Source organism: Tenrec ecaudatus, chromosome 16, assembly GCF_050624435.1.
Source record: "Tenrec ecaudatus isolate mTenEca1 chromosome 16, mTenEca1.hap1, whole genome shotgun sequence".
In the NCBI taxonomy this organism is placed as follows: domain Eukaryota; kingdom Metazoa; phylum Chordata; class Mammalia; order Afrosoricida; family Tenrecidae; genus Tenrec; species Tenrec ecaudatus.
The window spans coordinates 85,170,108-85,182,503 of NC_134545.1; the positions used below are offsets into that span (position 1 = coordinate 85,170,108).

Consider the following 12,396-nt stretch of genomic DNA (forward strand, 5'->3'; position numbering starts at 1 on the left):
GAACAGGAGCACTCAGTTTTATTAGGGATTTCATTAAGGTTAATCTCAAAGACTGAGCGTCCTAGTTAGGGGGCACAAAAGCCCAGGAAGCCACCTCATATCTCATAGTGAACCACTGGCTCGGGCTCTTTGGTGGGATCGCCGCCTCGTTCCAGGTACAGATCATTGTAAGGATACTGCTTTGGCCCCTGAGGAAAAAAACACAGGTCAGCAAGAACGAAAGGCACCAGGTTAATACCTGGCTTCGCCCCACTCCAACAATCACACGTGGGAAATGGGTAGTGGTGCAGCAGCTTCGGGCTAGCCCCAGCTGGGCTGGAGTGGTAGCGGCAGCTTCCCTCTTCCCCACTCTGCCCAAGGGGGGGGGGGAGAGAGAGGAGAGAGAGAGAGAGAGAGAGAGAGAGAGAGAGAGAGAGAGAGAGAGAGAGACTGACTCTCTCTCGCTTGTGAGAGAAGCGGTGCCTGTACGCCGGCCCTGCTCGTGAGAGAGTCAAAGCTTTCTAAATGAGAGGATGCATCCATCCATCCCACTCTCTCGGGGTCGAGACAGACTCAATCTCCTTTAAGTCACTCAGCCTCTAATGGCACCAGCACTAAAGTGGCCTAGCAAATGAGGCGTGCAGGAGCGGCGGTGGGGGAAGCACAGAGGAGACATGGCTGGGACGTGCTTTAGGGGCTGCTGACTTTACCAACAAACAGCTGTCAGAGAACACAGCTCAAGGGGAGGAGAAAGGGTGATGTGCTTACAGAACTGAAAAATGGAAGAGCCACACTGTGCTGCTTGCTCTCCTGAAGTGAAGTTAGTGCTCACACCACCCTGCGTGCCCTCTCCAGCCTGGAGCCCCTGGGGCTTGGTGGAAGGCTCGTGTCAGTGCACACAGGCGGACCAGCTACCATCAGGACATTGATTATCTCTGCAGAGGTAGCACTGGGCAACCAGCTGCAAACACAGCAGCGCCCTGCTTCAGTTCCTCTCCGTCCAATCCATCCTGTAGACTACTCCCAGATTAATCTTCCTAAAAACCCACCCTTCATGATGTCACTCTGTGGCTCAAATACCCACAATAGCTCCCTGCTGCGCAGAGGAAAACCAACGCACCCCGTGTCGCTGGCCCCGTTAGCAGCCTGCGCCTGGTACATGGTAGGACCCCACAAATACTTGCTGAGTTAGTGGGTACCACACCGTCCAGTCCAAAACCCTCAGCAGGTGATAAAAGCCACCGACGGAGCTGATCAGCTCACTGCCGATTTTTTTAAAACAGTGATTTCCAAACCCGCAAGGTGGCTTAAAAATATCCATTCTAAAACCCCACCAGAGTGACAGAATTAGAACCTCTATGGAATGGAGCCTAGGAATCTGGATTTTTAACAGCTGGCTATCAAGGAAATATTTTATATACCTATTTCCACTCCATTGCGCTGTGGCAGCACGGCTCCTTATGCACTGAGCTGCTGACCCCAAGGTCAGGAATTTGAAGCCATCAGTCACTCCACAGGGGAAAGATGAGGCTTTCCACTCGCCCAGAGTAACAGTCTGAGGGGCGGGTGGGCTGGTGCCGAGCAGTGGGCAGTGGGGGAGGGGAGTGTCTCGAAAACCCACAGGGCAGTTCTCCTCTGCCCTGTAGGGATGCTACACGTCCAAACAGACTCCATGGCAGGGAGCAGAGTTCTCCAACTCTGATTCATCACTCCCCTCCTTCCTTCTGTTCTCTCTTCCCCCACATGCTCTGTCTTCCTACATCCAAATTAAAAACAACAAAAAAGGGAGGGGGGCCCTCAAAAAGTTTGGGGGAAATTCCATGATCTTTTCATCTCTTTTTTCCATGAACACTCTGAACCTCTTACGTAAGTGTGTGTCTATTGATAACACAACCCTTTAATAGCATTTCAATTCGCTTAGTACATACATATTCTCACACACATTATGCTACTCTGATACCTGTTCAAATATCGCTCATCATGTCATTTGATCTAAATTTTCTTAACCAAATTAAACTTCTTTAAGACCAGAGGATGTCCCTTACAGTCTCTAAAATTCTCTTGTCTGTTTAGAGTAGACAATTGCTTCCAGTCCCTAAAGGGACCTCAGAGGAGTCCTAGTCCACTAGGGACCGGAAGCAATTAAGTGCCCTTCACACCTGCAGCACAGGGTAAGGTTCAGTTCTCGATCCCTCAACCATGCGTAGAAAGATCACTTGCTGACACGTGTGTGAAGAGCACAGTGCCCAGATGGGAACACCTGAGACAAGCTGGCCCCCTCATTCTCCTTCTGTGTCTTCTCACGCAGCCAAATCCAAAGTGCAGGGGTGGAGCTGTACTCCACCAAAGGGGCACAGCCCTCCTATCTTGGTATTGGCTGGATTCCAGAGACTCCAGTCTTTTGGGAAATGGGGTGAAGCAAACATGCCTAAGGGGACCCTTCCCAGATACTCACCACTGGCTGGTAGCTGGGGTACTTGTCTCCGACCCAGAACATGAACAGCATGAAGGCCACAAAACCGAAGAGATGCTTACACATGGTATCCCAAGAAACAGGCGTGGGGGATGTGTCCACACGGTTCCGTATATACATGTCTAGGTCCCAGTGGAGCTAAGGCAAAATGGCAGAAAGCTATCAATACTACCCTTCCTGTAAAAGGTAGGCAGTCCAGAGTTACCTACCAGAGGCTTGTACAACACTTGAGAGAGGCCTTCTACTGCCCTTGGATGTTATCCTGTGAGTCTTGACTCAGATATTGCAGCCCACAGAACTGGGGGCAAGCCTGTCTAGTCTCTGCTGATCAGAGAGCACTTAACCATGGAAACTCACAATACAAATTCCATTACTCCCAGAAGTCCTATTCTACATGCCACACACGAAACCTCAGGTGTCTGATCACTGCATCTTGAATGCTTGGGCAGAAAAGCTAAGTGTTACTTGGGCAACAGTTGTGGTCTGAACCAAAGAAAGTTGACTCAGGAAGGCATTCTAGAGAAGTAAGGGCTGTTAAAGGGGCTATCATTCTCTCACCGGTTCACCCCAGTTCAACCTCAGGTCCGGGTGGTCCCAGGAGTACCAAGGATCTCTCTCATGCTGTGAGCGGTCTGGAAGTTTCGGGTAGTCGCCATACCTAAGAGACAGCAAGCACGACTAGAAAGGGGCCCTTGGCAGCTTCAGACAATTCAGGCTCCTGTCAGAGATGAGAAACCAGGTGACAGAGGTAACTGTCTCACCTCAGGGCGATGGAAGTGGCTTCCTTCCAAATCCCAATCTCAAAAGTCCTAGTGACTCTATGCATGTGTCTGTCTACCCACAGAAACCAAATTATAATGAAAAGTTCAAGTCAAACTGAAACCCTAACATACATTTCCTTACCTATTTGCAACAAAGCAGACACACACACACACACACACACACACACAGAGCGAGAATGTTAAGAGCTGAAAGTCATCCATCACTGATTATGGTCTTTAGTGAGAAAAAGAAAGTAAAGTTTAGGGTTTGCATTAGAAAAAAGTCAAATGATTTGGATTAGTAATCTAGACGATTAGAAAAGTCTTCTTTTTTCATTGTACTCATGTTCCTCAACCACCAAGGCGCTCGCATAAATCCCTCTAATTTAAAGATCTAGTGGGATTGCTGCTAAGCAGGGTTTCCCCCCAGGATGCTCCTGTCCCCGACACAATTTTTTAAAAAAATGCAAACAGCAAACTAGGAAATGGTAACTAGACATGTGTCACCGAAAATGATTAGAAAACAAAACAAGAAAAATAGGAGCTGCTAAAAGCAAGATTAAGAGGGATGCTAGGACAGGAAATCAAGGCAATCGTTTCCGAAAATTAACCGAAGGGGTGTTCTGTGGAGATGGGTCGGGGAGGAAGGGGGAGGCATAACATCAGCTAGAGTAAGGGGCCGCCAGTTTAATCTAACAAATGTCATGATTTCCACAGCCCTAGAAAAACGTAGGTGGGGACGAGCAAATACATGTATACATACATCTACATATACGGTACATATACATATATCTTCTAAAAGGGCATACACACACGGAGACAGAGTACTCGATCTACAAATTAAGGTTCTCATGACAGGAGTCCAGCTCCGGGCTGGTCACGTGCCTGGATGACAGCACCTGAGCCCAGCAGATGCTCGATCTAAATGAAACTCGGCGCTCTCGATGGAGCCAAGGCAGGTTCCTGCTATCCCGGGGTCCCCCAGGGAGCCATTAAAACCTCGGTTTCCTCATTTGAGGAAACAGCCTGAGCCAAGGAGAAAATTGAAGTCCTCGCAGCTGCAGCTGCTCACCCGCCCCCCTCCCACTGGGCCCCTCTGAGAAAAGCAGCCACATCATTGGGTCTGTGGGGTCCCAACAAGGACCGCGGGGGGTGCAGGGGGGTCAGTCAATGCGCCCAGCCGCCTTCCTCCCACCACTACCCCGGGGCGTGCGGACCCTGTCTCACCCCGAGCCGTCCGGGTACGGTTCGTAATCCTCTACCCGCATGTTATACTTCTTAGCGGCGGCGGCCCGTTCTTCTGGCGTCTTGGGGTAGGCCCCCGGGAGCATGTCCTTGGTAATGTGTGAGGCTGGAGCGCAGAACAGGGCAGGTCAGAAGCGCCTCGCTCCCGACGCCCAGGAGGCTTCCGCGGCAGGGAAGGCAGAGGCTAGACCGCCCTCCCTGCCCCGCCGGGCTTGCGGGAGCCGCGGGGGCCCTCCACCCCCTGCCCGGACACCAGCGTCGCCGTACCGCCCCCGCTCCCGGCATAGCAAACCTCAGGCACCCCTTTCCCACACTGAGAGCTCGCCAGTTCTCGCCGACCTGTCCGTGCGCCCAACGGCACCACGTTCCGGGCTGCCCTTTGCAGCCATCGCACTCCCAGGACCCCCGCCCTGGCCGCCGCCATCTTCACCTTCTCCCCGGGTCGCCCCGCGCATGCGCGCACGCGGGCACGCAAGCACGCAAGCACGGCGGCCGAGCGGGGCCAAACCTCGGCGGGCAGCGCGGGGCCGAAAAGTGCTGGGACGTCCCGCCAGGGCGGGGCTTCGCGGCGCTGGAAGGCGGTGGGGCTGAGAGGGCGTGGGAGGGATGACACTTCAGGTTGTTGTGTCCCCACCTTTTTTTACACAGACCCCCCCCCTCAGCTGATTTACACCCACCCAAGGAGGATCTGTCTCTACCGTCCAGTCGGCCGGCCGTCGGGGCAGGGTGGCACGGCAGGGTTTGCGACTCTGCAAATCTTCCCTGGAGGAGAAAGTCCCATCTGCGTCCCGCCGAGCGGCTGGTGGTCTTGAACTGCCGGCCCTGCGGTGAGCAACCCAGCGCATCACCACCGCGCCATCGACATCTGGGAGGCTCCGAACCTGAACAGGCCAGGAGCCCGACAAGCGAAACGAATCTTACTCTCTTCTCTGGCGGCGCCCTTTCCTCCGCGGCTCTGCCTCCTTCCTTTCCCAAGCGGGGTCATTGCTCACGGTCTGCTTTTGGTCTTGTGTGAGCTTCAGATCCGTTATATTCTTCGCTTTGATGCACGGCGCGACACAAAAATGAACTCCCAGCTGAGTCCGTGTTTCTATCGGAACGTCCTGGTCACCTCACCCCAACCCGTCACTAGAGGCAGCTCTCGTAGACTGACTAAAGCCTCGATTTGACTACAACCTGGATCGATTTCGAGCTGAATGACCGTCAACGGACTCTCACTGAAAAGCCCTGGTGTTAGAGTGTGGGCTACTAACCATGAGGTCAGCGGTTTGAGTCTACCAGTCGCTCCATGGTAGGCGATGAGGCTTTTGGTTCCTGTAAAACTGTGCAACCCCAGAAACCCACAGGGGCTGTTCTATTCCACCCTCTTGCAGGTCGGATGGAATGACTCCTGACAATTGGTTGGTGATTAGTTTGTTTCATTTAACTTAAGAACAGGGTGAGTTAGTTCATTGTGCCAACCTGGCTGATAAACACATGTGGGGTTAATTGAAGGGTGGAGAGAGAAATGGCTCGGTGAGCCTTGCCTTTGGAGTTCTCAGGTTTCTTGCTTTCTGATGGTTGGACAAGGGTACAGCTGCCTTAGCCAGTTCCCTGCTTTAGCTGGCAATGTTCACTTCATGTGACATCCCTGAGGTGAAGCCACGTGGAACTACCCTGATGCAGCCCTGGGTGCTGGAGCACCCGTGTGGTGACCCCTGCCAGCGCTGAGATGCTTACACATTCACTGACTCGGCTTTCCTCCTGCAGTCAGCATCATTGCGTCTGTTTTGTGAGATAGAGGAGGACTTTGTGGATTGGTGTCAGACATATGGGTTAATGGATTAATGTTGGGTTTGTGGGCTTGGGCAGCACTGCGTTGGGATGTTTTCTTGATGCACACTTAACCTATATATAAAACTCTCTCTTATACATAAGATTCTGTGGATTTGTTCCTCTAAAGTACCCAGACTAACACACAGGGGGAAACTATTACATGATTCTGTTTTCGCTTCGTTTATACAAGTGACCAACAAGATGTTGTCAGGTGCCATGGGGTCAGTACCAATTCATAGCCACAGTGTGTGCAAGGGCACAGAACACTGCCCTGGCCTGGGCCATCCTCACAATTGTGTTTGAGGCCATCGCTGCAGCCGCTGTGTCAGTCCATTTGTCGAGGGTCTGCCTCCTTGTCACTGCCCCTCCACTTTCCCAGCATGAGGTCCTTCCCCAGGGACTAGCTCCTCCAGAGTCCACACAGTATAAATACCCACATTAGTATTGTAGACATGCACACATATACAACAGAGTGAGGCATCGGGCGACTACTTCACACAGCTTGCTCTCTTCTACATAAACATCACCAGGTGATGTCCAGAATAATTGGACAGCGTGCGCGTTCAAACACTTTGAACTCCTGGTTTTGATCAAGAAACATAATTGATCTGTTATTTGTATTCATTTATTTATTTAAAATCATTTTATTAGGGGCTTGTACAACTCTTACCACAATCCATACATACATCAATTATGCAAAGCACATTTGTACACTCATTGCCCTCATCATTCTCAAAGCATTTGCTCTCCACCTAAGCCCCTGGCATCAGCTCCTTATTTTTTCCCCTCCCTCTCCACTCCCCACTCCCTCATAAACCCTTGATAATTTATAAATTATTATTTTGTCATATCTTGCACTGTCCAAGGTATCCCTTCACCTACTTTTCTGTTCATACCACCCCCCAGGGAGGAGGTCACATGTAGATCCTTGTAATCAGTTCCCACTTTCCAACCCATCTTCCCTCCACCTTCCCAGTATCGCCACTCACACCACTGGTTCTGAAGGGATCATCCATCCTGGATTCTCTGCATTTCCAGTTCCTATCTGTACCAGTGTACATCCTCTGGTCTAGCCAGATTTGTAAGATAGATAGAATTGGGATCATGATAGTGGGGGAGGAGGAAGCATTTAGAAATTAGAGGAAACTTGTATGTTTCATCGTTGCTACACTGCACCCTGACTGGCTCGGTTCCTTCCCAAGACTCTTCTGTAAGGGAATGTCCAGTGGCCTACAAATGGACTTTGGCTCTCCACACTGCACTCCCCTCCCTCATTCACAATGATATGATTTTTTTTGGTCTGATGATGCCTGATAACTGATCCCTTCAACACGTTGTGATCACACAGGCTGGTGTGCTTCTTCCATGTGGCCTTTGTTGCTTCTGGGCTAGATGGCCGTTTGTTTACCTTCAAGCCTTTAAGACCCCAGACGTTATATCTTTTAATAGCCGGGCACCATCATTTTTCTTCGCCACATTTGCTTATGCACCCATTTGTCTTCAGCAATCGTATCATGGAGGTGAGGACACGACGATATGATTTTTTGTTCTTTGATGCCTGATAACTGATCCCTTCGGCACCTTGTGATCACGCAAGCTGGTGTGTTTCTTCCATGTGGGGTTTGTTGCTTCTGAGCTAGATGGCTGTTTGTTTACCAGTTATTTGTATTTATTAAGATATCATTTTCATGCCATAAAATCCCCCCCCCATTTTGAAATATACATGTAATTGAGTGATTTTTCGTATAGTCACAAAGCTGAGCATCTGTCACCACGATGGAATTCTGGAATATTTTCATGATCTCAAAAAGAATCTCAGACCCATTAGCAATTAATCTTTACCCTAATTCTTCCTTCCCCCTTGCTCTTGGCAGCTGCCAATCTTTCTTTCTCTATGGAGTTGCCTATTCTCGACAGTTTATATAGATATCGAGTCATATATGTGGCCTTTTGTGTCTGAATTCTTTCACTTAGCATAGTATTTTTGAGATTTATCACTGTCCTAACATGTAATTGAACTTCATTCATTTTTATGGACAAGTAATATTCCATTGTATGTATTCACCAAATTTTATTTACCAATTTCTGAGTTGATGAGTATTTGGGTTGTTTCTCCTTCGGGGCTCTTATGCATAATGCAGCTATGAACCTTCTTGTACGAGTTCGTGTGTGGAATGTTTTCCGTTCCATTGGGTATATACTTTGGAGTGGAATTTGTGGGTCACGTTGTAACAATCTATTTAACTTTTTGAGGTATTGCCAAAGGCTTTTCAAAGATGCGGCACCATTTTACATTCCCACTAGGAATGAGTAAGTGTTCCAATTTCTCCACACTCTTATTCATCTATTATTATTGTTGTTGTTGTCACCATCCTGGCAACCCCATCACAGTGGGTTTGGTTTTGGCTTAGGTGACCATGAAGAGGTAGTTCAGTGTGATTTTTATTTACGTTGCTCTGGTGACTGATGTTTTAAAATATATTTTTGTGAGCTTATTAACCTTTGTACATCTGTATATTGGGGGAAATGTCTATTCAAATCTCTTGCCCATTTTAAAATTTGCTTATTTGTCTTTTTGTTGTTGAATTTTAAGCTCTCTGTGTAATCTGGATATGAGTTCCTTTTCAGACATATGATTTACAAGTATTTTCTCCCATCCCATAGTGTTATGGATTGAATGATATCCCTCAGAAATATGTGTTGTTAATCCTGACTGCTATGCCCATCATTTAGGAATGGGTTATCCTTGTTAAGTTAACAAGGCAGGATTAATATAGCGTGTATCTTTAGTCAATCCCTTCTGAGATATAAAAGAGGGTCTAACAAGACAGCAGAAGCAGAACCAGGCAAGAAAGATTCTGGGTTCTCTGCAGGTTGCCCCAGAGCAGAAGCTCAGCAGAGACAGGCCTTTCCTTCAGCACCTATGCAGAAAGAAAGCCTTCCTTTACAGCTGCTACCTTGAATTCACTTTAAAAAAAATTCATTCTTAACATAAGAACGTGTAAACTTGTTTGTTAACTCCACCCACTTGTATTATTTTTGTTATAACCAAACTAGATAGCTAAGATGTGTTTGTCCATATTTAAAAAGGTTATTTTGTTGCTGAAAATATACACTGCAAAACATAGAGCAAATCTAACCATTTCTACATGTACAATCAGTGACATTGATTATATGATCTAGTTCTGCAAGCGTTCTCACCTACCTTTTCGGAGTGACTCCAACTAGGCTCATAAACTCGTCACCTGCTAAGATCTGTACCTAACCTTTCAAGATGCTGTTGTCTATTTGATCCCATGTAGAAGAAAGAGCTGTAAACACCGATTAATAATGTGAACATGGCATGTACGAAGTATGATTCTAGGGAAATTGGAAGTTGTCAGAAACGAAATGGAACGCATAAAGATTGATAATCAAGGCATTTGTGAGTTGAAAGGGGCTGGTATTAGCCCTTTGTAATTGGACAGTCCGATGGTTTACTATGCCGGGAATGACAAATTGAAGAAGAATTGTGTCCCATTCATCTTTAGAAAGAACATTTCAAGATCTATCCTGAAATACAGGAAGTCCAGTTAATATGACTGTTATTCAAATTTACCAACCAACCACTAAAGCTAGCGATGAAGAAATTAAACAATTCCACCAAAGTCTGAAATTGATTGAGCATGCAAAAGAAGATGCATTGATAATTACAGGCTCTTGGAATGGCAAAATTGGAAACAAAGAGAATGGATCAGTAGTGGAAAATATGGCTTTGGTGATAGAAATATACTGTACATCACATGATACATTTTCAAGACCAAAGATTTATTCATTGCAAATACCCTTTTTCAACAATGTAAAGGGCAATACCAGAGATGATGAGCGGATAATCAATTGCTCCTATTCAACTTCAAAGTAAGGCAAGTCCACGAGACTCAAAATACAACTCTGAATTTAGAGACCATCTCAAGAACAGATATGACTCATTGAACACTAATGATCAAAGACCAAATGACTTCTAGAGTGACATCAATAACGTCATACACAAAGAAAGCTAAAAAGAAAAAGACCCCTTCGGACTCCTCGTCCTTCAGATCTAAATATTGGTCTGAGTGGCTGACAAAGAAGGAAAAGTAAAACTGAAGTGGTCTTGGAGTCTTTAATAACTTAAAGTTCATTTCAAACATAGGGGAAAAAAGAGGAGGAGGAGGAAGCTGGAGGTCATCAAAATGGCACAAAAGAAAGAAAAGACAAAAATAGATCTCAGAAGAGACGCTAAAACTTGTTCTTGGATGTAGAGAAAAGGCCTGGAAGAAATTTTTAAGTAAAAGAACTGAATAGAAACATCAAAGGCCCCTGGTCTAGACAAAGTGAAGATTACAGTGAAATGCGTAAAGACCTGGAGTTAGAGAAACAAAAGAGGAGACCATGCTTGGTATCTCTCCAGCTGAAAGAACTGAAGAAAATACTCAAGCCCCGAGTGACAGTAGTAGAGGATTTTAAGGGCAAAATTGACCATAGAAGGAAGCATCAAAAGTAGATGAAGGAGTACACAGAGTCGCTGTACCAAGAAGAAGAACGGGTCAGCAAGGAGAACAACTTTAGAGGTTCCCAAGGGAGAGAGGGCAAGTCTGGGAAGTGGAAGCAGCAGACTAGAAGATGGACAGGTATTGGGTGAAAAGGACAGAGGCCCATACGAGGGAAAAGAGAAATCAGGTGGGGGTGGGATAGATTATGAAGTGGGGAGACGCAGTGATGAATGGTTTGAACTTTTGAATGTAAACCCCCACCTAATCCACGATTTAAAAAAATTCATCAAGAAATAAATTTAAAAGCAGAACTGATCAGCATTCAGCCAGGAGGTAGCATATGATCGAGAACATACCATTTATTGAAGGAGAAGTCCACGCGGCACTGAAGGCACTGGCAAAAAGCAAGGCTCCAGGCATGGACAGAATGCAAATGGAAATGTTTCAATAAACGGATGTAGCACTGGAGGGTCTCGCTCGTCTAGGACAAGATTTGGGGACCTGACTAGCCAACTGGAGGAGTTCCTCATTTGTACCTGTCCAAAGGAAGGTGGCCCACCAGAATGTGGAAGTTATCAAACAATATCACCAATATCATAAGCAAGTAAAATGTGGGAAATGATTGTGGCGGTACAGAAATTCAAGCCAGATGAGGACATGCAATGAAGGATATCACTGCTGATAGCAGATGAACTGTGACAAAAAGCAAAAAAAAAAAAACAGAAAGATGCTTACCTGTGTTTTATTGACTAGGCAAGGAATTCAGCTGTGTGAGTCATAACAAACTTGGGATATCACTGGGAAGAATGGGAATTCCAGAACCCTTCACTCTGTACTGGTGGAGGACCTGAACAGAACAAGGGCAATACTGAGTGCTTCAAAATCAGGGGAAACGTTGGTCAGGCTTTAACCTTTCACCATACTTACTTAATCTGCATGCTGAACAAACCATTCAAGAAGCTGGATTATATGAAGAAGAATGCAGCATCAGGATGGGAGGAACAACCTGATACGTAGATGCCAGCCTCGCTTGCTGAATGTCAAGAGGCTTCACTTGCTCATGAAGATCAAAGACTACCATCTTCAGAAGGAACCACATCGCAACATAAAGGAAAACAAAAATCCTCACAACTGGGCCTAATAGACAACATCATGATAAACAGAGAAAAGATTGAATTTGTCAAGAATTTCATTTGACTTGTTTCCACAATCAAGGGTCATGGAAACAGCAGTCAAGAAATCAAACAATGTTGCAAACCAAAAAAACAAACTCACTGCCATCAAGTCGATGCCGACTCATGCACTCTCGAAGACAGGGGAGAACGGCCCCTGTAAGTTCCCAAGACTTTAATTCTTTCCGGGAGTAGAAAGTGTCACTAGGACAATTAAGGAAGAGTGGAGAAGAATTGATGCATGTGAAAGAAGGTGTTGTTGAACAGTGACATTACCATGAACTTCCAGAAAAGTCTGACCTGTACTAGAATGCTCCTTAGAAGGAAGGAGAGCAAGACTTTGTCTTATGTACTTTGGACATGTCATCAGGAGGGGCCAGTTGCTGGAGAAGAGTATTATATTTGGTAAAGCAGAGAGGCAGCAAAAAGAGCAAGGCCCT

The 12,396-nt window shown here is 46.7% G+C and overlaps 1 protein-coding gene across 1 annotated transcript; it reads right to left on the bottom strand.

The window, feature by feature from the left end:
- NDUFB8 (NADH:ubiquinone oxidoreductase subunit B8) lies at positions 1-4,943 on the bottom strand. The gene is made up of 5 exons (XM_075534968.1): positions 4,798-4,943; positions 4,441-4,564; positions 3,011-3,110; positions 2,435-2,590; positions 1-188 (listed from the first exon to the last, which is right to left on the bottom strand). Exons 1-5 carry the CDS (start codon positions 4,880-4,882, stop codon positions 96-98), a joined length of 558 nt encoding a protein of 185 aa, XP_075391083.1. The 5' UTR covers positions 4,883-4,943; the 3' UTR covers positions 1-95.
- Positions 4,944-12,396: the final 7,453 nt, after the last annotated feature.